The sequence below is a fragment of the Microtus oregoni genome, unplaced genomic scaffold, assembly GCF_018167655.1.
Source record: "Microtus oregoni isolate MIOR12 unplaced genomic scaffold, Mior012 000106F_ref0000393, whole genome shotgun sequence".
NCBI classification, from domain to species: domain Eukaryota; kingdom Metazoa; phylum Chordata; class Mammalia; order Rodentia; family Cricetidae; genus Microtus; species Microtus oregoni.
In genome coordinates this window covers 1,987,276-2,013,536 of record NW_024544721.1, presented here as the reverse complement: position 1 = coordinate 2,013,536, position 26,261 = coordinate 1,987,276, and the positions used below count along the sequence as shown (strand labels likewise).

The window sequence follows — 26,261 nt, the reverse complement described above, 5'->3', positions numbered from 1 at the left end:
GCCATATGGGAATACTGCTTCCTTGAATCTCTTTAAAATCTAAAATTGGCACAGGAGTCCAATTAGCTCTTACAGAGCCTCTATCATTTGGCAATTCCTAAAAGGTTACTGGGTATATTAAGGTTGGTTGTTTGAAAACCTTAGACTGTTCCTCTCTATTCTTATAATGCAATGCTGAAATTGGCTCTCCATTAAATTCCTCTGTCTGGATTTGAATATCTCTATGATCTGCTTAATTAAGTTTTTCTAAAACTTGTATCTTAGCACCCAGATTAATCAACATTTTTAGTGATGAAGCACAAATGATAATGCTGATAATGTTTACAATTAACATGACATAAATGCCATCTAAATTAGTTATTCTATCACTTAATTGTTTGATTTTCAAACTGTCCAGCATATTATCACATAAGTCCCAAATCCCTCCATTGTAATGGTGTTTTCCATTTTTTAATGTTGGAAAAAAATCTCTATTTTAAGTAATTCATCCCTTTAAGAATTCCTAATTGTCTTGCCAAATCTTCTGCCATTGATGATGTGATGTGAGGCTTATTGTTGCTGCATAGAACAGTAAGAAGCTGACTGGATTGCATATCAGCTACCTAGCTTGGCAGCAGCCTGATAAGGGGGTTCAGAGGGAGCCTTCCTGGAGAGAAGAAAGAAAAACTTAGCCAGTAGGGCAGGGACTTTGTCTATGTTTAGCTATGGCATACGCCATTGATTGTAAAGCCACAGACAAACAGCTTTTTCATGAATTTGTACACCAAACCTTGGGTGCTACATGTAATACAAATAATAAAAATCCAGATACAGATATTGGAGTTCAAGCTGAAGATAGAAAGCAGCCAACCACTACAGAGACCTTTTACCTCTACCAAATCTTCAGATCCAAAGAGTGAGATTCTGTCTTTAGAAATTCTCATATCCCACACCCCATTAAGTCCCTGTCTCTTCTCCTTTATATTCCTCATTCTGACCAGTCATATCACTCCTGTCTCCACCTCCCTCATGCTGGTATTAAAGGTGTGTGATCCCAAGTACTGGGATCACAATCACCTTTTTGTAAGCTTTGTTTCTCTTTAAGATTCATGTGTAGCCATGATTGGCCTTGAATTTACAGAGATCTGTCTGCTTCTATCTCCTGGATCTTGGGATTAAAGGTGCTTGTCGTCATTACTTTCTGGTCTGTATGGCTGACTAGGGTGTTGTGTGTGTGTGTGTGTGTGTGTGTGTGTGTGTGTGTGTGTGTGTGTGCTCTGATATTCAGGTAAGCTTAATTTATTAAAGCATAAATAATATACCACTATACTGTTGTATTCTAAGAACTGCATAATCTCAAATGATATGTTTCAAACATGGAACTCATTTCAACACTCCCCTCCCTGGTGTGGGAGGTCCTTCTATCTGTGTATTGCTTTAATTGGTTAATGAATAAAGAACTGCTTTGAGCCTATGGCAGGGAAGACCAGAACTAGTCACGGATAGCCAGGCTGTATGCTGGGAGAAAGAAGGGCAGAGTTAGAGAGAAGCCATGGAGCTGCTGGAGAAAGATGCTGGAAACATTAGCCTGTAAGCCACAGCCAAGTGGTGATATATAAATTAATATAAATGGATTAAATTAATATAAGAGTTATCCAATAAGAAGCTATAACTAATGGGTCAAACAGTGTTTTAATTAATACAGTTTCTGTGTGATTATTTTGGTTCTGGGTGGCCAGGACAAACAAGCAACTCACCCTAATACCTTCCAATATGGTTATTAGGAGATTTACTAAATAGTATATTAATAAGGGTATTATTAAAGTAACCACCAGGCTATGAGAAACATGAGACAACATGAAGAAAAATACAAATAAAAAATAGTAGGGATTTTGGAGATTGCTCATTAATTAAAGTACTTGCCATGCAAAAGTGAGGAAAGGAGATCTGATTCCAAATACACATGAATATCAAGTTGACATAGTCATTCTTAATATTATTTTATTGGCAACACCTGAGTTTCACAGGCTTTTAATGAATTGTAAAGCTCTCTTTTCCTGATGCTCATCTGAAGAGGCTGACTGCTCCTTGTCTCTTCTCTTCCCCTTCATTTCTCTTTCCCTCTCGCTTACCCTTTACCTTTCTCTCAATAAATTCCTCACTTAAAAATGAATAATGATTAAATTAGTACATGTACCACTTACCATGAGTGGACATTTAATAAATGGCATTGTTTAACAGTAAATTGCAGAATGAACTCAGAATAATTTATGTAAATGTCTAAAATATGCAAAAACATCTCATATGACATATGCACATATTAGAGATATCTACCTGGATAAACTAACTCTGATGATGCTTTATGTTCCTTTATAAAATAGCTATTTGTAATGTAAGGGTCACTTTAAGCCTTTTGAGAAATGTTAATAGATTTCTCACACCAAAGCTTAAATACTACAATTGTGTTGGTTAAGTAATCATAAATAAAAAGCAATATAAAACTTGAGCTAGTCTTTCTTTTTTTTCTGTTACAATATTTTATTTTTCCATTCAAAAATTTACACTTCCACCCCTCCTTTCATTCCCCTCCCACTCCCACACTCCCCCTCCTCCCTCCTCCTCCCTTCTTAAGAGAGGGCAGGGTACCCTGCCCTGTGGGAAGTCCAAGGCCCTCTCCTCTCCATCCAGGCCTAGGGAGGTGTGCATCCAAATAGACTAGGGTCCCAAAAAGCCAGTACATGCAGTAGAGACAAATCCCAGTGCCATTATCATTGGCTTCTCAGTCAGCCCCCATTGGCAGCCACATTCAGAGAGTCTCCGTCTAGCTGGATTTGGTGGGCTCCCATTAGAGCAGGCACACTGTCTCAGTGAGTAGACCAACCCCTCCTGGTCATAACTTCCTTGCTCATCTTCTCCCTCCTTCTGCTCTTCAACTGGACCTTGGGAGCTCAGTCCATTGCTCTGATGAGGGTCTCTGTCTTTATCTCCATCCATCGCCAGATGAAGATTTTATGGTGATATTCGAGATAATCATCAGTGTGATAGTGGGGGAAGGCCAGCTTCTCCTCTGCTACCCAAGGACCTAGCTGGGGACATCCCCGTGAATACCTGGGATCCCCTCTAGAGCTAAGTCTCTTGCCAACAATAAAATGACTCCCTTAATGTAGATATCTTCTTCCCTGCTCCTATATCAGCCCTTCCTCCATCTCCACCTTCCCACTCCCCCAACTTTTTCTTCTCCCTTCTCTTTCCCCCTCTCCCCTTCCCTCATCTCCACCCCTAACCAACTCCCATGCTCCCAACTTTTGCCCAGCGATCTTGTTTGCTTCCAGTTTCCAGGAGGATCTATATATGTTTTTCATTGGGTTCACCTTGTTATTTGGCTTCTCTAGGCTTGTGAACTATAGGCTCAATGTCCTTTGTTTATGGCTAGAGTCCACTAACCATATTCATCTTTTTGGGTCTGGGTTATCTCACTCAGGATAGTGTTTTCTTTTTTCATCCATTTGCATGCAAAATTTAATATGTCATTGTTTTTTTTTATTTTTTAATTTATCTCTGTGCCAATTCTTTAATTAATTAATTAATTTATTAATTTATTAAAGATTTCTGCCTCTTCCCCGCCACCGCCTCCCATTTCCCTCCCTCTCCCCCGATCAATTTGTTTTTGAGCTAGTCTTATACTCAGGAAAATATGATAGATTTAGTGTCTGTTTTCTTTTGAGGATGTGAGGAGTGTATTTAAAGAATTCAGTGAATCCCCTCAACAGTGCTTTTACTTTTGCTTATAAATGTTTTTTTAAAAAGTTTTATTAGCTGTAATTTGTCATTTCTAGCTATAATAATAGAGAACCTTTCCATAATACATGCATATTTTGTTACTTTTAATATTTAAATTCCTGGGAACCATATTTTAAAATTGCTTCTATGAAGCATCTTCATATTTTCAAATTAGCATTAGGATAGTCTATATTAGTCTTTATAGATAATTACAAGTTTATCAGTCATTGACAGAATTTTGGCAATATGATTTATAGACTAATACTGATAACAAAACATGAACAAATTGTCATATTGAGTGAGATTATTTTTTTCTATAGGAAGTCATTGGCAGTACAGATACCTAATTTCACTAAGCCCTGTATAAAGTAAAATATACTCCTTAAACTTGATGCTTGGCATTTTCAATACTGGATTAATAATTTTTATTTAAGAAAAATATCAGTATGTTTATGTAAAATATCTATGTTGATTATTGTAGTGGTTTGAATATAAACTCTTAAGGATAGCACTATTAGATGTGGCTATGTTGGAGACAGTGTGCCATTGTGGGAGTGGCATGGAATAGGACCGAGAGAACATGTTGCAGTCAGCAGAGCTTTAAGGAGTTGGGGATCTAAAGAGTGTTGTAACATAAGATATGGAGTTGCAGAGCTTCTAATTTTTACAGCTGGTTTATGGTCTTGCTTTGGTCCAGTATTTCATTATTATGCCCACTTTCCTATGTTTTAGAACAGTAATACATATTTTGTGTCATTATATGTTGGAAGTGTGTGATTTGTTTTCTTATTTTGATTTATAAACAATAATAATTTTTTTGAATTTATTTTATTTTATTTTTTTAATTTAAATTTAATTATTTATTAAGGATTTCTGCTTCGTCCCTGCAACCGCTTCCCATTTCCCTCCCCCTCCCCCGATCAAGTCCCCCTCCCTCATCTGCTCGAAGAGCAATCAGGGTTCCTTGACCTGTGGGAAGCCCAAGGACTGCCCACCTCTATCCAGGTCTCGTAAGGTTTGTATCCAAACTGCCTAGGCTCCCACAAAGCCAGTACGTGCAGTAGGATCAAAAACCCACTGCAATTGTTCTTGAATTCTCAGTATTCCTCATTGTCCGCTATGTTCAGCTAGTCCGGATTTATTCCATGCTTTTTCAGACCTATGCCAGCTGGCCTTGGTGAGATCCCAATAGAACATCCCCATTGTCTTAGTGTGTGGGTGCACCCCTCGTGGTCCTGAGTTCCTTGCTCGTGCTCCGTCTCCTTCTGCTCCTGATTTGGACCTTGAGATTTCTGTCCGGTGCTCCCATGTGGGTCTCTGTCTCTGTTTCCTTTCATCGCCTGATGAAGGTTAATATTCATGAGGATGCCTATGTGTTTGTCTTTGGATTCACCTTCTTATTTAGCTTCTCTAGGAACATGAATTATAAGCTCAATGTCCTTTATTTATGGCTAGAAACCAAATATGAGTGAGTACATCCCATGTTCCTCTTTTTGGGTCTGGCTTACCTCACTCAGGATAGTGTTTTCTATTTCCATCCATTTGTATGCAAAATTCAAGAAGTCCTTGTTTTTTACTGCTGAGTAATACTCTAATATGTATATATTCCATACTTTCTTCATTCATTCTTTCAATTATAAAATGGGGCACTGATCTGAACAGAGAATTCTCAAAAGAAGAACTTCAAATGGCCAAAAGACACTTAAGGTCATGCTCAACTTCCTTAGTGATCAGGGAAATGCAAATCAAGACAACTTTAAGATACCACCTTACACCTGTCAGAATGGCGAAAATAAAAAACACCAATGATAGCCTTTGCTGGAGAGGTTGTGGAGAAAGGGGTACACTCACCCATTGCTGGTGGGAATGCAAACTTGTGCAACCACTCTGGAAAGCAGTGTTTCGGTTTCTCAGGAAATTCGGGATCAACCTACCCCTGGATCCAGCAATACCACTCTTGGGAATATACCCAAGAGAGGCCCTATCATACAACAAAAGTATATGCTCAACTATGTTCATGGCAGCATTGTTTGTAATAGCCAGAACCTGGAAACAACCTAAACAATAATAATTAACAAATTGCCTAAATCTCACGATGAGACTTTGAACTTTGAAATTTGAAACATCGTTGAGATGGTGGTAAGCTGTGTGGTCTGACTAAATGCATTTTGCACTACGATACTGTTACAAGCTTATGGGAGCTAGGGAGTAGAATGTGGTAGTTTGAAAGTAATTGTGCACTGCTCCATAATCTCATAGGGAAAGGCACTATTAGGAAGTGTGGACTTGTTGGAGGAAATGTATCACTGTGAGGACAGACTTTGAGGTCTCCTATGTTCACACTATGCCTAGTGACACACACCATTTCCTGTTGATTGAGGTCCAAGATGTTAGACTCTCAGCTCTAGCTCCAGCACACTGTCTGCCTGTGTGCTGCCATGTCCCACCACAATAATAGACCAAATCTCTGAAAATAAAAGCCACCATAATTAAATGTTTTTCCTCTAAATGAGTTGCCGTGGTCATGGTATCTCTTCACAGCAATAGAAACCCTAACTAAGAAAATTATACAATTTAAAATTTTAAGTTTTTTGAAGTTTCACTATCTCAAAAATTGGAGATGCCAAGTTATCATTCATTACACAGTACTCAGCTGAGCAAATTGGAAAAATACAATAACAATAACAGATGCTGTGGGTGACTGAAGTGCTCTGCCATTAGTTTGACTTGTGTTTTTCATTTTGAGACTGGATGAGTCACCCACAGAGAGTTATAAAGTAATACAAGGAAGATTCAAGATTTTAATAAGACATTACCTTGAGTTCTTTACACTGAAGATATTTTATCTTTGTCTGGATACATATATTTATATATGAGAACACTCACACAAAGATAGAAGACCCAATATACAGGAATAATAAAATTCCATGTTAGTGAAGATAGAACTCTGACTACTTCAGGTATTGTGGTGTGTGTGTGCGTGTGTGTGTGTGTGTGCGTGTGTGTGTGTGACATTGTTCTTTAAAAATCTGAAAGATCAAATATATATTTCTATCTAATATTATTTCTCAGAAGAAGGTCCTGATCCTATTACCAATGTGCCTGAATCTTTGCTTGAGTAATACTTCTTTAACCAAGGGGGAAGTATAGAAATTGACTACATATTATCTGAGAGAATATAACTTTTATTTTTTCATAATGTACTGACTGGTTTTGTCATCAGAGAGGAAGGATTCTCAGTTGTGGAAATGCCTCCATGAGATTCAGCTCTAAGGCATTCTTTTCAGGTAGTGATCCATGGATCAGTGCACACAACTCATTGTGGATGGTGCTGTGCCTGGGGTGGTTTTCAGGGTTCTATAAAAAATCAGGGTGCATGGGGAAGCATACCAGTAAGAAGCACCCTTCAATGATATCTGCATCAGCTCCTGCCTTCAGGTTTCTGCACTGCTTGAGTTCCTCTGCTCACTTACTTCAATGATGGACTATTATCTGGAAATGTGGGTCAAATAAACACTTTCCTCCTCAACTTGCCCTTTGTCCATGGTGTTTCACCACAGGAAAAGAAACCCTAACTAATATGCATAATAATACTATGTTCTTAGGTGTTTAAATTAAAATCACTTAGAAGAATTAAATGAAAGATATGAGAAGGAAACTAGTAAAGGTTCTTAACTAATTTTGTTTACATTATTTAAAACCAATGATTTAATTTATTATTTATCAATTCATTGAATTCATCTAAATAGAGCTGCATCAAGCATACATTGTCAAGTGTGTCAATATAAAAACTAATATATAAAGTCTATGAAAGAAAGTACAAATGATCAATTTCAGTTATCATGTCTCTATTCAGTTTTATCCTTCCAGTGAAGGATTTGTGATAATTATTTGTTTATTTGCAAGTCCAGGAAATCGTGTTGAGGAGAGGGAGGAAGGATTGTATGAGCCAGGGGTGGGTGTTCATCACAAGAGTAAACACAGAAGCAACTGGCCTGCTCATGGGAGAACACAGACTATGGACTTGTAACGCTTTTGTAGGTGAGAATATCTATATAAAAGAAACCTTATTTTTCTCTGTAAGACATTCTTAGTAAATACATTTCTATGTATTAAAGTAGTTATATGTTACCACAAGAGCAATTGCTCAACTGTGTTCATAGCAGAATTATTTATAATAACCAGAAACTAGAAACAACCTAGATGCCTTTCAGCAGAAGAATTAGTAAAAAAAAATGTGGTACATTACACAAATCACTCAGGTGTTTAAAATAATTTTATGAAATATGCAGGTGAAAATTTGCAGGTGAATGGATGGAACTAGAGAAAAAATCATCTTGAGTGAGGTAAACTAGACCCAGAAATAGAAACATGGTATGCACTCATTCATAAGTGAATATTAGCTATAAAGTAAAGGATAACTGTTGTGGACTATTACCTTAACTAGGCAAAGATGTCTTAAATTTGTTTATTTTACAGAATATTACTTTAACTATATAAAGGTGTGTTGCATTTGTTTATGTTGTATTTTTCAATTGTGGAAAGGTGTGTTGTTTTTGCTTATGCTACATTTGTTTAATTACATAAAACTGTGTTGCTATTTAGTCTTGCCTGCCTAAGACACCTGATTAATCTAATAAAAAACTGAATGGCCAATTGCTAGGGAGGAGAAAGGATAGACAAACTGGCAGAGAGAATAAGTAGGAGGAGGAATCTAGGCTCAAGAGAACAGAGAACTAGAGAGCCACAAATAGCATAAAATATCTTGGGGTAACTCTAACCAAGGAAGTGAAAGATCTATTTGACAAGAACATTAAGGCATTGAAGAAAGAAATTGAGGAGTATACCAGAAAATAGAAGGACCTCCCTTGCTCTTGGATTCGGAGGATCAACATAGTAAAAATGGCAATTCTACCAAAGGCATTTTATAGATTCAATGCAATCCAAATCAAGGTCCCATCAAAATTCTTCACAGATCTTGAGAGGAAAATAATCAACTTTATATGGAAAAACAAAAAAAAAAAAAACAGGATAGCAAAAACAATCCTATACAATAAAGGATCTTCTGGAGGCATTACCATCCCGGACTTCAAACTCTATTACAGAGGTAAAGTAATGAAAACAGTGTGGTAATGGCATAAAAACAGAGAAGTCAACCAATGGAATCATATAGAAGACCCGGATTATAACCCACAAAACTATGATCACCTCATTTTTGATAAAGGAGCTAAAAGTATACAAAGGAAGAAAGAAAGCATCTTCAACAAATGGTGCTGGCACAACTGGATGTCAACCTGTAGAAGAATGAAAATAGACCCATATCTATCACCATGCACAAAACTCAAGTCCAAATGGATCATGGACCTCAATATAAGTCCGAACACATTGAACCTGATAGAAGAGAAAGTGGGAAGTACCCTACAACAGATGGGCACAGGAGATCGCTTCCTATTTATAACCCCAGCAGCACAGACATTAAGGGCAACATTGAATAAATGTGACCTACTAAAACTGAGAAGCTTCTGTAAAGCAAAGGACACTCACTAAGACAAAAAGGCAACCTACTGACTGGGAGAAGATCTTCACCAACCCCGCAACAGACAAAGGTCTGATCTCCACAATATATAGAGAACTCAAGAAACTAGACTTTAAAATGCTAATTAACCCAATTAAAAAATGGGGCACTGAACTGAACAGATAATTCTCAACAGAAGAAGTTCAAATGGCCAAAGGACACTTAAGGTCGTGTTCAACTTCCTTAGCAATCAGGGAAATGCAAATCAAAACAACTTTGAGATATCATCTTACACCTGTCAGAATGGCTAAAATCAAAAACACCAGTGATAGCCTTTACTGGAGAAGCTGTGGAGGAAGGGGTACCCTCATCCATTGCTGGTGGGAATGCAATCTTGTGCAACCACTTTGGAAATCAGTGTGGCGGTTTCTCAGGAAATCTGCGATCAACTTACCCCTGGACCCAGCAATACCACTCTTGGGAATATACCCAAGAGATGCCCTAGCATATGACAAAAGCATTTGTTCAACTATGTTCATAGCAGTATTATTTGTAATAGCCAGAACCTGGAAACAACCTAGATGCCCTTCAATGGAAGAATGGATGAAGAAAGTGTGGAATATATACACATTAGAGTATTATGCTGTGGTAAAAACAATGAGTTCCCGAATTTTGCATGCAAATGGATGGAAATAGAGAACACTATCCTGAGTGACTTAATCCAGACCCAACAAGATGAACATGGGATGTACTTACTCATAATTGGTTTCTAGCCATAAATAAAGGTCATGGAGTCTATAATTGGTGAACCTAAAGAAGCTAAATAAGAAGGTTAAACATATAGTTATCCTCTTGGCTATGGGAAGTAGACAAAATTGCCGGGCAGAAAATTGGAATTTTGGGGATGGGGTGGGATGGGGGTAAGGGGAGATGGGGAGAGAAAGTGAGAATGGGAGGATGGGGGGAACTTGGGGAAACAGTATGATTGGGATAAAGGAAGGTTGGATAGGGGAGTACGGAAGCACAATTCTTAGTTAAGGGAGCCACCTTAGGGTTGGCAAGAGATTGAACCTAGAATGGCTCCCAGGAGGCCATGATGATATCAGTGAAAGTTGACTTCTATCACAAAGGTCTTATAGATGTATCTTAGGTTTGAGTTGATATTTCTTAGTTTTATGTGTCAGACACTCTTTAGTTTCTGATTTCTAGTATACTGTCAAAATTCTGGTATGAGCCCGGCGAGGGTGGTGTACTCCTTCAGTTCCAGCACTTGGCAAGCACAGACAGGTGAATCTTCTTGAGTTCAAGACCAGTCTTGACTACCTAGTGAGTTCCAGGACTGGCTCCATAGTTACAAAGAAACCCTGTCTTGAAAAGAGAAATATGGTATGATTATGGTCTTCTTCTTTATTATAGCACTAACATGGAGTTTTCCAATCCATTTTTAATTTCAGTTCTTAAAAGATACTAAGAAAGTAGGCATCATCAATTATGAGGCAAAAGATCCAATGTATTTTTTTAAATTGTTAGTAAATAACCTCTGTCATGTTTGATCTAAGTGATTATACTAGCTTTCTTTTAGATTCCATTCCATTGCATACTTTTTCTTTTTGACGTTAGCATTCTATCCACATAACCTCAAAAATAGTCTCAGCATGAATGTTTTCCTGACCCATCTTGCTGATCCCCGGGGAATTAATATGCTTTTTTTTAATACTAACTCTACCCTCCAGAGGTATTATTTACTTTTAAAGACCAATGATTATATTTAATGTTTTTCATTATAAATAAAATCATTTATAACTTAAATAATAATTCTGAGGAAATGACTATATTTCCTATAGTATTTCATTTATTCTCATGACCCGGAAAAGTTTCCAGAGACCTACTTTTATGTTACTGAATTTTGAAATGAAATATAGATTAATCACCTGAATGTGTGTAAAAGAGGGCTAAGGGTGAGGTAGACACAGCAAATTGAGATCAGAGCAGGTGATGAGGTGATGGCCCACCTATGAAGATGACATGTTTTTTTATAATGTTTCTAGGCATGCTGGTGTTGTGAGTACTAAATATAACACTCTGTGTTAGAACTCGTGGCCCAGAAATACTGCAGCTGAAGTACTGCTTTGTGATCTAAGTCTGACTTTCCATTCTTCAAAAAAATATCAGTTATGGACAAATCTGCGCAGTCATAAGTGCTCTGAAATAGAAATATTGTCTAGAGAATTTAACTATGAAACTGGCTGGCATGTTTGACAGTGATCAAGATTCAAATCATATTTACATATTGAAAAATTATCATTTTGTTTAGAGGTCATGATGGATGTCATAGTATTTTTTGTAAAACATACCACTTACATTTTCTCTCATATCTTTTGTTGCAGTTACTTCCTAGTATTCTTTCTAAGCATGTGTTTCATTTTTCTCTAAAAGTAATAGAGTACCAGCATTTCAAAGTACTATCCTCCCAGCACTGAGAAATTATACCATACCCTTATAGTCACGTCTTCTCTGGGTGTACTAACCCAATATGTGGCTCCGATTCAACATGCTAAACTCAGTTGCTCATTTTCCACTTGCATCGTCTATGCTAATGTATCTACATTTATTGGTTGCCACAAATTTTGTGTCCAAGACAGAGTTTCAGCATTCACCATTTTTTTAGTTTCTTTCCTCCATATAAAATTCCAAATATTATTTTTTTACTTTATTTCCTGCTCATGTTTTATTCTATTAATCCTCATATTTTTTCTTGAAGCTCTTTCAATGTCATCTGATTCATTTAGCATACCTGAAATCATGATATTGTAGACTACAAAACAAAAATAATTACAGGTACTCTTGATTAACTCAATTCCGTGTATGCAAATTTACACCTGGTTTACTTGTCTGATAGCATTTATATTGCATGTCCTTATATCCTTATGTTCTTAATCATTGTTCTAGAATGTTGTTTTTATGATGACCACAAAGGTGATTAATTCATTCACATTGGCCTAGAAATATTAAGACTTGCAGCATATAAGAATTTGATGGTACACCGTGAAAAAGGTCATGACAGTCCTCTACCCTTCATTTACCCAAAATTTAATTTCTAGGAGTTCTTCTTTACAAATACTTTGACAAGTACGAGAATATATGCATCTAAATACTTACTGCATCAATAATGCCTGTCAAAAATACAGCATTCCGATCGTGTAGTGAGTAACATACAATAAAATCAAATTAGTTGCATCTGTATGAATGTCTAACAAAAGCGTATACATATATAGAGTTTATTTTATTATTTATGGGTAAATCACATATTCACAGGTATCCTTAGGTATGCAACGATTCTCTTTAATGGCTACATACACACAAAAATGTGGTAAACTATGGCCAAAGAACAGACATCCAGCGGTGGGAGACTTTTCACTATATATCTTTTGGAAACATTGTTTATGTGTATGTTTTTGTGTCTATTCGAGTGTTGTCAATAAGTGTTCAAAGTTCTGCAGGGGACTGAAGAGGGTGTCAAATCCCCTGGAGCTGGAGTTAAAGGCAGTTATGATCCTCTGAACATGGGTACTGGGAACTGAACTCAGGAATAGAGAAAGAGATCCTAACTGCTGAGCCATTATCTCCAGACACAGTATTATTTATCTTTTAATCTATAAAAGTTTCTTTACAAAAGCAAATGTGCAAAATGATCTGTGCATAGCTAAAGCCAAAGCTCCTCTCCTAGAAAATGTCGATTTTCATAAATACAGTCCTATAAGTACAATTAATAATAAAATGTGTATTTAATCATTTTAAAATTTAGTTTAATTGCTATGATGCTGAACACATTTCTATTTTCTGTATTCTATTGTTTCTATAATATATCACATACTCAGAAGTGATCCACATAAAATGATTCACATTGATCCACATCTATGCATTCAAAACAAAAATCAACTATACCTACTCTGGACATAACTACTGGGCTTTCATTGCAAATGACTACCTGGACTGCTTCTGGAAAAGTTAAAGTAATATTAATCTTCAAATTACTTTCTCAATTATCTTGAAAATTTAGATCAGATTTGATTAGTTATGAAATTCTTAAACATAGATGGTACTGAGGAAAGCAGTTCATAATACAGTACTTTTAAAAGAGAAAGTTTTAGTACTTGTACATGGTAGTGCTTAGGATTTTCTGAAGTAAGAAAATAATAGTTTGAACAATATAATATAATTCAGTAATATAATATATGTTAGAGCATTTTATGTACCCATAAGGTACAATTAACCAGTACTAATTTTCCCTAGATTCACATAAAAGACACTCCAAATGGTAATAATCTAGATCTTGAAGCACATTTTCTAATTTGATTGGGTTTTAAATGATTGATATTTTCTTAGATCAGCCCAATAGACATTTTATAAACATGTCTTCTCAAAATGCCAAATACATGGAATGTTTAAACGACTTGAACATATTATTGAGATGCTGGTAAAGCTAAACTGCTGAATTGCAGGGAAAACAACGACTACATTAACCTAAAGAAAGAAAATACATAAATCACCCAGGAAGGGAAAGATTAAGACTAATTCAGTTTTTGTATGATACAGCAAAAAATGTAGTGCTCTGAGAAAAGGTGCCAAAGCCACATCAAGTTTTGATTCTCTCTCTCTCTCTCTCTCTCTCTCTCTCTCTCTCTCTCTCTCTCTCTCTCTCTCTCTGCTCTCCTATCTCGTTGCTCCTTTCTGTTTTCCCTCTCGCTGTGGCTGAGCACTAGAAAGTTGGGTAAATCCCCCTTGGAGATAAATCACACACAATTAGAAGTGTGCATGCATATATCACACACAAGCACATATGTGAAGAACCTTAGCCTGAACTGAAAGATAAATCTGTGCACGTTCACAAGTGCATAAAGACTTTAGCTCCAGAGGCCTGCATAATTGCCATGGAGGCCTGAAGGGAGTGGACCTCCACCCACAAAGAGCTTCATTTCAGGCCAGTTGTAGCAGTGAGTGTAGAGTGCATTTGGGAATTCCTCAGTGCCACCAAAGTAGTTCACCCAGAGTTCATCTTGGTTGAGCCAGCCTCTGCCACAGGTGAGTTTGAGCTTCCTACCTGTGCGCACGAGAAAAGAGTCTGGACTGGCTAAGGCCCTCTCCTCCAGGAACTTCTGTGCACGGATGTCATAGAAGAGCAGGGAACCATGTCCAGTGCCCACGGTAATGATGTGCTGGTAGAAGCTCAAAGAACGCACACCTGTGCCTCCCTCTCGGGAACACAAGGGTCTGATATTCTGCTGGCGTTGTCTTGGATCCAGGAATGAAACATGAGACTGGGATCCGACAGCATAGAGGGACAACTCATCACAGTAGGTGAGACACACGTTCTCCCTGCAGTAGGGCAGCCTTAGGGACAGCAGCCTGGACAGAGAGCTCCGGGCTTTCCATAGGTGGAAGTAGCCATCCAGAGATACTGCTCCCAGCTCCTGGTTTTTGCCACTGAATGCAAGGGCTCTGACTTTGCGGTTACCTGGGTTAGTGGTGGCCCTAGGAATGGCCTCCATGTCCCTTGGATGAATGTGCGAATACCGTGGAATCTCTGAATTATTGTGCCAGGGAATGTTTCCACTGGATATGTCAGGATCAACCCGCCAGAGCGCCACAGTGCCGTCCCGAGATCCACTTACAACCACCGTGTCACTCATCCATGCAATGGCGAAGATCCAGTCCCTGTGGCCATTGCGATCCCCTAAACACACAGGGTCTAGGGTGGGCAGCTGGTATACTGCTAGACTGTTGGGGTTTTCACCCCCTGTGGCCAAGAGGGTCTTGGAGGGATTCAACTGGATGGCGTGGATGCCACAGGTGGGTTGGGTATGGGTTTCTCCATTTCCTCTGTCCTGCATCAGGGGAATGCGGGTAATTTTGCCAGTATGGACGTCTACCACGAAGAGCGTGTTGCACTTGGTGCCACACACCACCTGCCTGGCATTTAGCCACTGCGACGCGAACACCTTGTTGAGGGGGCCAAGCGCCAACTGGCGCTCCCTCAGCAGTTCTGGCAGCCTGAGGACCCCATAGTTGCGCAGGTCGCCCTCGAAGCCCGCCAGCCCCGGGTGGCCCTCGTCACCCAGAGCCCGGCCCTTCAAGTAGTGCACCAAGGAATGGCAAGCCACGGGCCGCCGCGGCCTCTTGGCCAGCAGCAATGGCCCCTCCGCATGGCCGGTCCCCGACGCTGCTGCAGCAGCCGGGCCGGGCAACGAAGAACTCCCGGCGCCCCCCTCGACCCCGGCTGCTTTCCGCTTCCTGCTACCTGTTTGCTGAGGGGCCCTGGAGGGCGGCGGGCGGGCTGCAGAGGCTGTGGCGGCGCGGCGGCGGCGGTGGCGGCGCGTGGCACCCGTGTTGGCCATGGTGGTGTAGGGAACGGCTGTGTCTCCGAATCGATCAGGCTGGCACTGGGTCCCAGGGGCGGGAGGCTGGGAGATCTCTGGGGCTCCGTGTGTCCTGGGCCCCGGGTGCTTTGGTGGCAAAAGAGGCGAAGGTGGCAGCGTGGCTTGACAAGGACTGTGAGCTTTGGAAGGAGCTGGGCGAGGGCGGAGAGAGGTGGTGGCTGTTCAGGGGACCTGTCGAGGGCGGAAAGTGCTGCCGTCTTGAGATGGTGAACTCAGTGTGGGACGAAAGAGTCTGCTAGAGACCTCAGGGTGAGGGGCGGAGGCAGTGGGAGGGGCAGTTGGCCGCGGGGTGCTGGGTAGCACAATCCAGTCTGGGTGGAGGCTGGGGAGAAGCAAAGGGGATGGGCGCGCTGGAGGGCTGTGTGGAAACTCTGGGGAGATTCCTAGAGGGCTGAGCTTGGTAGCTAACACAAGCTTTTTTTTTTTTTTCATCAACCTCACAACAGCTTCCAACTAGCCTTAAAACCAAAACCTAAAATATAGTCAAACAGAAAATCAAAAGGAGCACTGAGCATGACATGTGGGAAGAAATAAATTCGCATGTGGGAACACTTTTGACAAAGGTTGTTCTTTGAACTGGACCAGGAATGGGAGGCTTTTTAAAGTACCCTCTTTAGTTTCTTTGTGCACTGTTCTTGTAAGTCCCTCTGCTGGTTGAGTTTTCAACCATTCTAACCTTATTTTTCTCTTGTTCCTCTTTATTTTCTGAACTTGAAGTTCCCGAGCTACTGAACTTGAATCCCTTGAGAATATCTTGCTGATTCCCACACCTCGACCCCAATTCGAGTCAGGGTATGGTAGTGAAAGTGTCGAAAATAAACCTCAGGGTTTTAATTGGGCAAAAGTGGTATACAGGTAGGGACAGCCTGTTAGAGGTGAAGGGAATGGTGCTTCCTTACCTACTAACTTCTCAGGAACCTAAGAAGCTTTAGATGATAGGGTCCAGAGTAAGGGCAAGGAAGGGGTCCTAGAGAGAAAGGCATGCTCCTGCTCTCCAGTTAGGGAACAAACAGTCCACATAGTCAGAACCAGGACTTCTGCCAAGCTCCATTTCCTATGAGAGGTCATGTCAACCTCAGGAAGGGGCTTGAGGAACACACCAGATATCCCCAAGCACAGTGGGGAAAGAAAAGTGGTTCAATGGAACAACGTGGACATAATGTGAAAGTGCAGATATCCAGAGTAAGGGTTTTGGCCCCCTCCGGGAGTAAGGGGATGTGTGGCTCTTGTGCAGCTTCAGTGTATCCAGTTCCTTTGTAGTCACACATTAAGCCTGACCAGTATCAACACATGTGTATGAGTGGGAGATGGGTGGCTCTCACAGAAGAGCATTGGCCAGATCTCTTTCACAAAATTCGATTTGTTAAGATAGAGGCATGTGTTATGGGGGTGTGTCCAACTTAATGTATCTAACCGGCCTTATGAAATAATGGAGCTGTTTTATTGTTGGCTTTCCTTGTACCCAGCCTTACATTTTTTTTTTTTTGTAAAATTGTCTCAAGTCTACAAATTCCAGGTGCAAACTCCCATGGGCCAGTTTAAAATGTTATGGTCACTTGATAAAAAGAATAAACAAAACAATTTATACAAAAAGTTGGAGACATTTTGAAATGAAATTCCTTGATTTGACAAAATAAAATATTTTGAGTTGTAATAATGCTGTGGAATAATCCTTGTGTACACTGTGACTATATAATACTCTCATTGTTTTAATAAACTGCTAACTGGTCAATAGTTAGGCAGGAAGAGGTATAAAATGGAGATAATACCACCCATCACATGGTCATTTGTGAGTAAATGATTCTCTCTCTCTCTCTCTCTCTCTCTCTCTCTCTCTCTCTCTCTCTCTCTCTCTCCCTCTGTGTGTGTGTGTGTGTGTCTGTGTGTACTTCTCTATATGAATTTTTTGTGTCATAAAAAAAGAGAGTGGAGGAGTCAACAGGAAGATAGAAACAGAAATTTACATGATATTAGCACATAAAAAGATTCTCTTAAAACAGGGCTGATTTTCTTCCTTTCCACTATTTACCATTAGAAAGGTAGTGTGGTATCCAGGATAATGGAGTTTTTGAGACCCCCTATAGTGCAAAACAAACATATTCATCATTACTAAAAACTTGTATATTTGGAACAAAATGATTGGCTACTCTTCTACTTCCATAAATCTCAATTGTGCTGTGAAACTGTAGATGAATATTCAAAAGGGAATAATATATTCTAGAAATAAATTTACAGTGTGCTAGTGGATCTTAAAGGGGAAATTCAGAGGGGTTCTTCTATGAGACATCCAGATTTGGGCTTCACTCTTAACAGTTGCTAATATACATATACATTGCAAAAATAAATTATACTTTCTTCCACATAGAGCAGTTCATATCTGGTTATACTAGGTAAATTTGATAGAAGTGATGAAAAATTTACACAAATCATGTGTTGATATCAGTTAGTTATGTAAAGAATGGATAAAATCAAGCCAGTGAAGTTAATTAAGAAAGCATTGTACTCTGTACTCTGCAGTATTTTAACTGAAAATAGATTTCAAATATTTTCTTTACCCTTCATACCTAATTATCACTCAATTCAAAAGTATCATATATGCCAGTACTTCCTAATTTTATATTCCCATCACAAACTTTTGTTCAACTTCCTACTTGACATTTTAGATATCAAAAGAGAACTTCAAAGTCAGCATATATAATCCCAGAATCTTGACTTCAATCCTCTTCTTTTATTACTTTATTAATACTAGGAATCAAATTTTCCACTTCCTCCCCTCCTCCCACTTCTCTCCTGCTCCCCTACCCCCCCTCCAGTCCTATAGAGGGCAGGGTACCCTGCCCTGTGGGAAGTCCAAGGCCCTCCCCCCTCCATCCAGACTTAGGAAGGTGTGCATCCAGACAGACTAGGATCCCAAAAAGCCGGTACATGGCATAGAGACAAATCCCAGTGCCATTATCATTGGCTTCTCAGTATGCCCCAAAGGTCAGCCACATTCAGAAGGTCCAATTTGATCCCATGCTCGATCAGTCCCATCCCAGCTGGCTTTGGTGAGCTCCCATTAGTTCAGACACACTTCTAAGTGGGTGGATCAAACCCTCTTGGTCCTGACTTCCTTGGTCATATTCTCCCTCCTTCTGTTCTTCAATTGGACCTTAAGAGCTCAGTCCAGTACTCCCATGTGGGTCTCTGTCTCTGTCTCCATCCATCGCTGGAGGAAGGATCTATGGTGATATTCAAGATAGTCATAAGTCTGACTATGGGGCAAGGCCAGTTCAGGCACCCTGTCCTCCACTGCCCAGGGCCCTAGCTGGGGACATCCCTGTGGACATCTGGGACCCCCACTAGGAGATCAGTGTGGGGGTTTCTCAAATATTTGGGAATCAACCTACCTCAGGATCCAGCAATACTACTCTTCAGAATATAACCAAGAGATGTCCAATCCTACTACAAAAGCATTTGTTCAACTATGTTCATAGCAGCATTATTCACGAACCTGGAAACAACCTAGATGCACCTCAATGGAAGAATGGATAAAGAAAGTGTGGCACATCTACACATTAGAATACTACTCAGTGGAAAAAATAAACAATGACATCTTAAATTTTGCATGCAAATGGATAGAAGTAGAAAAAACTATTCTGAGTGAGATTACCCAGACCCCCAAAAGATCAATATGGTATGTAGTCACTCATTAGTGGATTCTAGTCATAAACAAAGGACATTGAGCCTATGGTTCACAATCTTAGAGAATCTAAGTAATAAGGTTAACCCAAAGAAAAGCATATATAGATCCTCCTGAAAATTAGAAGCAGACAAGATCGCCAGGCAAAAGTTGGGAGGATGGGGGTGGGAGTGGGGTGAGGGAAGAGGAGAGGGGGAGAGAGAAGGGAGAAGGGGAGGATTGGGGAGGCCTTGGGGGAGTGGGATGGTTGAGATGGAGGAAGGACAGATTGGAAGCAGGGAAGAAGATATCTTAAGGGAGGCATTGTGGGGTTGGCAAGATTTCAATCCTCTTATTTCTGAAATTTTCTTATTACCTGTCTTCATGAATTTCACTACCATGCATTCAATTGTTCAAAACAAATTTCTAATAATTATCCTTGACACATATCTCTCCTATGGGTTTAATTCTAATATTCATTCTTCTAACATTTGTATAATCATCTAGTTCTCAATTTTTCACTGTTACTCTTAGATTTACAACCTATTTAATCTTGATTGTATAACTGTAGTATCATGCTGTTATTTTCAAGGGATGCACCCCCTTTTCCTCCTCCATTAAGTTTTCCACTTTAGAGTCAATGCAATAACTTATTGCAAATCCTGTCTTTCTACTACACAGTTTTAGACAAATTTGTACTTACCTGCAGTCGTAGAACATAGATCAAAGTCCACAAAACACTCTACCAAGGCCAGCATGATATAAATTATGTTGCCTTTCCAGAGTTTTTTTTTTTTTCATTATTTTGGTCTTTAGCCACAATGGACCTTTTTAATGTTTTCAACACTGTCTCATAATGTCATGCTTCAGATCTTTCTTGCATCATGTTCTTTCTGCTTGAAATACTTTCTGCCTGTGGGTCATTTACCTTTTACCTCCCACAGATATCTGAGTTTGTTAACTGCTTATTTTTAATACCACAGTTAAAATGTCATATTTTTTGTAGAAAATTATCCCTTGGAGCCCCAGAATAGGCTAAAATATGGTACCCTATTATAAAACATTGTCAATGTCAAGTTTCATGTTTTTTGTCACATTAAGATTTTATGTGAATATGTATCACTCATTGTACAATTATTGGTGACTAGATCACTGCCTGGGAGCAGGAGAGGAAGAATTCATTTGACTTATTGTTTTTGCCCAGTGTCTAGCCTATCTTAGAAGTAAGAAATCAGTATTTGTTGAGTGACTGTTCAGAGACCTTGAAACTTTTATTGATGTATTTTAGTCTTTCATGCCTTGTGATCAACCATGTCCTTATTTAGTAGAACTTGAAAGTACAATCTTTTGCTACCTGACATTCTGTGTTTTCAAATTGTTTATTCTCCACTTACTTGAGTCACAATTCTGTTTGGAAATACTAAAAATGCAATCTGAAATAGTTTATTTCTGTGAATCTCAAGATTTAATGATGTGATAGACAGCTCTAGAAAGCATATACAAATAGATCAGAAACAAAATACAGTATTGTCAACCACTGATATATTCTCTTTCAGCTGTGGAGATATTAAAAAACGAAGCTAAAGGACCATTTTCAGCTTTGTGCTGTTATCATAACTTCAGTGACAAGCACCAAGAAAGACAGGGTGCTATGGTTTTAAATAGAAACTTAGTCATTCAACGCCTAACTAAAAAGGACATAATTATCATAAGATTTAACAGCAATTCCCTGAAATAAATTTCTAAAACAATTGAAGTGTAATGTTTATAATTATTTAGAGGGTGCAGTATTGTTATCATACTTTTGTATGTGTGTATGTGTAAAATAAAATATATCAGATATGTATTCAATGTATGATTATAAAATCAGAGTAATTTAATCTTCTTGAATATTATAATTTCCAAATTTGGGGAACTTTGAAATTTTTATCCCGTTACTTTGAAATGTATAATTAATTGCAGTTTATTATTATGCTAATAGCATTGATATTGAAAATAGTCTCCTAAAACTCAGATGTTAAATTCAAAATTATTTCTTGAAGAATAGATACTTTAAAGAATGTGGTGTATTTGGCAGCTGATACATCATAAGATAAAATGTGGTAGTGAATTACTGCTTTCTAAATGACTTCACAGAGTTTCTCTATATTTACAGAACATGTTTTGATCATTTTCTCAACCAAAGCTATGTACATAATATAAGAATTCAGGATTATAAAGGGAACATTTGATCAAATACATTAAAATATCTTAGGTGATACCTGTTTTCTTCTTAAGTTACTGCCACCAAGTTTCTTTTTTTTTTATTGAGATCTATATTTTTCTCTGCTCCCATCTGTGCCTTTCCCCTCCCCCCTTTAACCCTCCCCCAAGGTCTGATGCTCTCAATTTACTCAGGAGATCCTGTTTTTTTCTACTTCTCATGTAGATTAGATCTATGTAAGTCTCTCTTAGTGTTCTCATTGTTGTCTAAGTTCACTGGGATTGTGGTGTGTAAACTGTTTTTTTATCTTTATGTTAAATGAACAAATAGAATGTAGTTTCATCAGAATGGAAATATAACTCAAGCTTGCCAAAACCGATAAAATAGAAAGTTACCAATTGTTATGCTACTGTAGATGACAGCATGAACCTTTTTAAATAAAAAACCATGAATTCTTACAAAACTTAGGGAACCTCCTTTCTGTCTCATTTTACCACTGAACATGTTAATTTTTTTATTAGAGTGGTATATAATTAAATGATTGGAAAATCATAGATGATATAAAGTATGAATATAGACCTCCAGTATTTCAGATTTCTCCCAACAATTTAACTAAGTGATTCTATCTGTGTATTCTTTCTTCCTTGTGTACTTGTTGAAGTTACCCACCTTTTATATAACCTATCTCAAGGTATGACAATTTACTTGACTATAGTTTTAAGTACATCTTATTTTGTATAACATACACAATTTCATTACAGTAATTCATTTTCCTTCCTTCAAAAATTGGCTTGGCTTATTTATTAACTAGAAATAAATTTCAACATGCATATAAACACCAAACACAAGCACATATATTTGGATCCCAATATCTTGCACAGTGCTGGCATATTACTTGTACAAATGCATTTGCTGATTGAATGTACAAATGAATTCTTCTATTAAGACCATTGTTAATTCAATATAATAGCATTCAGAAGGTTGATTCAAATACTCTCACTTTTATTCTTGAATCACCTTAGGCTACTGTTCCATAAGATCATATTACCTTACTATATGCTTAATCAGTTTCACTCACTAGCACTTTAATGTTATCCTTTAAACGGTTCTCAGAGGTCATTATAAACAGTTCTATGAATATCCTCTCCGCATTTATTGTAAATGTGTTATGAAGGACACTTTTCATCATATTGCTAAATGACTCCTTTGTACAAAGTCACACAGTAAATTAACTTTTATAATTTGATGTCAGAAGCCTTTATCTCTGTGAAATTATTATATTCTTCATTTCTGGTGATGTGAACTGTGTGAGAGTAGGAGCTGTGAAGTGGGAGAGACCTTGTAGTTCCACCTAGAAATTCAGTTATTTTTCTAAAGTCATTGACTTCACCTATAAAATGAGGATTAAATAATCTCCATGAATACATATGCACATATATATGAACATAAAAAATATCACAATATCTATATGGTTTTTAATGTAATACTTCAATGCGTATTAAAATGTTTTCTTTTTTATTTGGTTGATGGGAAGCAAAATGACAATTGCAATGATTAATCATCATTACAACTATATGAAAATTTGCAGTTTCCTCATCCTGAAGTTTAACTTTGGAGTTTGATTTAAAAAAAAATATTCCAAAGGCCCAGATAGAGGGCTCAGTAGTTGAGAGCCCTAGTTGATGTGGGATTCCCCTCTATATGTTGTGAATAAGTTTATTACCATTGGCTAATGAATAAAGCTGTTTCAGCCAATGACTTAGCAGAACAAAGCCAGGCAGGAAATCTGAACAGAGACATAGAGAGAAAGTGGGCCATGTCAAGGAGATGCCATGTAGCTGCTAAAGGAGACAGACATCCAAAACTCTACCCAGTAAGTTACAGCATTGTGGCAATACACAGATTGATAAAAATGGGTTAATTTAAGATATAAAAGCTAGCTAAAATTACAGTTGAGGCATTATCCAAACAGTGTTGTAATTAATATAGTTTTATGTGATTATTTTAGTTCTGGACATCCAAGAAACAAATGTCTCTGTCAATACCTAGCAAATCCTCCTGAGCACAAATTTCCATTTCCAGTCCTTATGTGGTAGCTGACAATCATTTGCAACTACAGGGAGTCTAACATCTTTTTCTGCCCTGCCTGGCCATTGAACATACATGGTGTACATATATGCACACATATGAAAATTACAAATAATGTGGAAAATAATTCATTTAAATTCATTTGTCTATATGTTTTATAATTTCATTTTAACCTACTTATCTCTTCATCAACTGGTGAACATCTAGGCTTTTCCTGCTTCTTAGCCATTATGAATAGAGTAGCAGTGAGCATGGCTGAGTATGTGTCTCCATAGTAGGCTATAGAATAAATATCTATGGAGTACTTGGGTACAAAAAGGGATCTCTATATCATATACTTTTCCCAACAAGTCTCAGAGACTTTGCAAAAGTAGGAGCAGAAATGTTGTAAAAGTCAGAAGTCAAGGAGTTCTAGAAAAATCAATGTGTTCTGGACTTTACAGGATGTGTGCATTCATAAACTACAAGAATGTGTTGGTTCATATGTAACAGATCCAAAAAACATCAAATCATTCAACACTGCACCAAGGAGAGGCAGAGGTTCCTGAGTCCATACTCCTAGCTTAGGAGCTATTGACAGCTGATAGCTTCTCAGGGAGGAGCCTTCAGTCTTTATTAAAGGTATCATCTCTTGTGGGTCAACCACAATCTAGACTCACAATGTAACCCCACATTCATGCATATATGAGTATCAAGAATTGGACTGAGTAAATTATATTTTTTAAGTGAAAAAGGAGAGAAGTAGGGAATGAAACTGGGAAGACTTAGAGAGAGAAATAGGGATAAATATGATGAAAATACATTTGTATTCACATATGAGTTTTCAAAAAATAATAGTGTTTTAAAATCAAAGTACAAAATTAGTATAAAGAATATTAAAACAGGTTATTTACACTTTTTGAAAAAATAGCTCCAATTTCAAAGTCTAAAGTTATGATTTTTCAAACAGAGCAGGAAATGTCAAAATGCAACAGTGATGAATTCCATTGTTTTTGTGTTTCTGATGGATATTCCATGATACCATATATGCCACATTTAGAGACTATTCTAGTGAATTCACTTCTGGTAAGAATTTTGAAATATAGCCAGGTGGTGGTAGCACATGCCTTTAATCTCAATACTTGGGAAACAGAGATAGGTGGATCTATGAGTTAGAGGCCAGCCTTGTCTACAGAGTGAGTTCCAGGACAGCCAGGACTGTTAGAGTTATCCTTAGAATAATAATATAAAGAAATAAGTTATAGAAAGAAAAGTCATGCTAAAAATTAAAATAAAATGAAATGAAAAAATAATACAGAATAAATATTCAGTATTTTTCTGTAATCTCACTGTGCTTTGTAGTGGCATTTCATTTGTATTTTGTAGCTTGCCTGAAGATCAGAGAGTAAAAGAGTTGCACTGGTAAACCTTACAGACCCGGCAGTGGTAACACACACCTTCAATACCAGTAGACACAGTAGTTGCCATAGAAACTGGGAGGTATATGCCTTTTATCCCAGTGGTGCATGCCTTTAATCCCACCCTAGAAAGGATTATAAAATGGGAGGAGACAGCTGACAGGCACAGTCTCATTCTGAGATTGCTGAAAGCAGGATTGCCATTGTTTGGACTGAGTTTGAGGTAAGAGCTAGTAGCTGGCTGCTTTGCTTTTCTGGTCTTCAGGTTAAACCCCAATTTCTATCCCTGAGTTTTTCTTTATTAGGCTTCAGTGTTTCAGAGTAACCTAATCATATCATTCTCTGTAAGATGGCTTAAAGAAGAAACAATGAGTTTCATCAAGAATGTTCAAGAGGTAAAGATGCTTGCCTGATGATAATCTTGAGAATCTGAGTACAATAGTCAGAATTTCTTTTCCTCCCACAATTTGTCTTCTGATCTCTAAAAGTACCAGTTTAGGTATGTTTATACAAATGTTCTCTCTCTCTCTCTCTCTCTCTCTCTCTCTCTCTCTCTCTCTCTCTCTCTCACACACACACACACACACACACACACACACACACATACATGAACAAATAATTTTTCTAAAAAGAAGAAACAATAAATTTCCAACATTTTCAGTATTTAAAAAGAACAACTACAAAGCATACATTTGAATTTCTCAGTGCTGTGTCTTTGAAAATAATGGAGAAAGGGTGGCACAATATGATTGTAATTAAGTAGATTGCAATGAAAATAATATGTAATTGTTGTAATTATTAAAAGAAATGATTAATTAAATTTCTGTGATATGGTATAAATAGAATAGTAGGAAATACAAAGATTAATGAGATTTGAAGCCTTTGCTTTAAGTGGATTGGCATTTGCTTATGACAAAAATGTAAAATGGGTAGATCATGAAATATAGAAGACTCTCTCACTAAATAATTATTGGATAAGTTCTGCATGTTTGGAACTTGTCAGAGATTTGTAAGAGCAGTATATATTTATGTATTTCCTATTCCATGTATAATCCATATGCAGTACATATGCCTTTAGTTGTATGTTTAGATAAGCAAAGATTATCGGTACCATATTATTTTATTCTTTTCATGAGCCATGACTACAGACTTAACAATTATCTTATATACTCCACCATAAGAAATAGAAAAAGCATTGGAA

General features: G+C 38.0%; 1 protein-coding gene across 1 annotated transcript; it reads right to left on the bottom strand.

Moving 5' to 3' along the window:
* Nucleotides 1-14,178: 14,178 nt before the first annotated feature.
* On the bottom strand, nt 14,179-15,669 carry LOC121443416 (DDB1- and CUL4-associated factor 12-like protein 2). Its single transcript, XM_041645174.1, has one exon. The coding sequence runs from the start codon at nt 15,667-15,669 to the stop codon at nt 14,179-14,181; it is 1,491 nt and encodes a 496-aa protein (XP_041501108.1).
* Between the last annotated feature and the right edge of the window lie 10,592 nt (nt 15,670-26,261).

Excerpts from the sequence above, each read along its gene's own strand:
- LOC121443416 (XM_041645174.1), bottom strand. The coding sequence starts at position 15,669 with ATGGCCAACACGGGTGCCACGCGCCGCCACCGCCGCCGCCGCGCCGCC.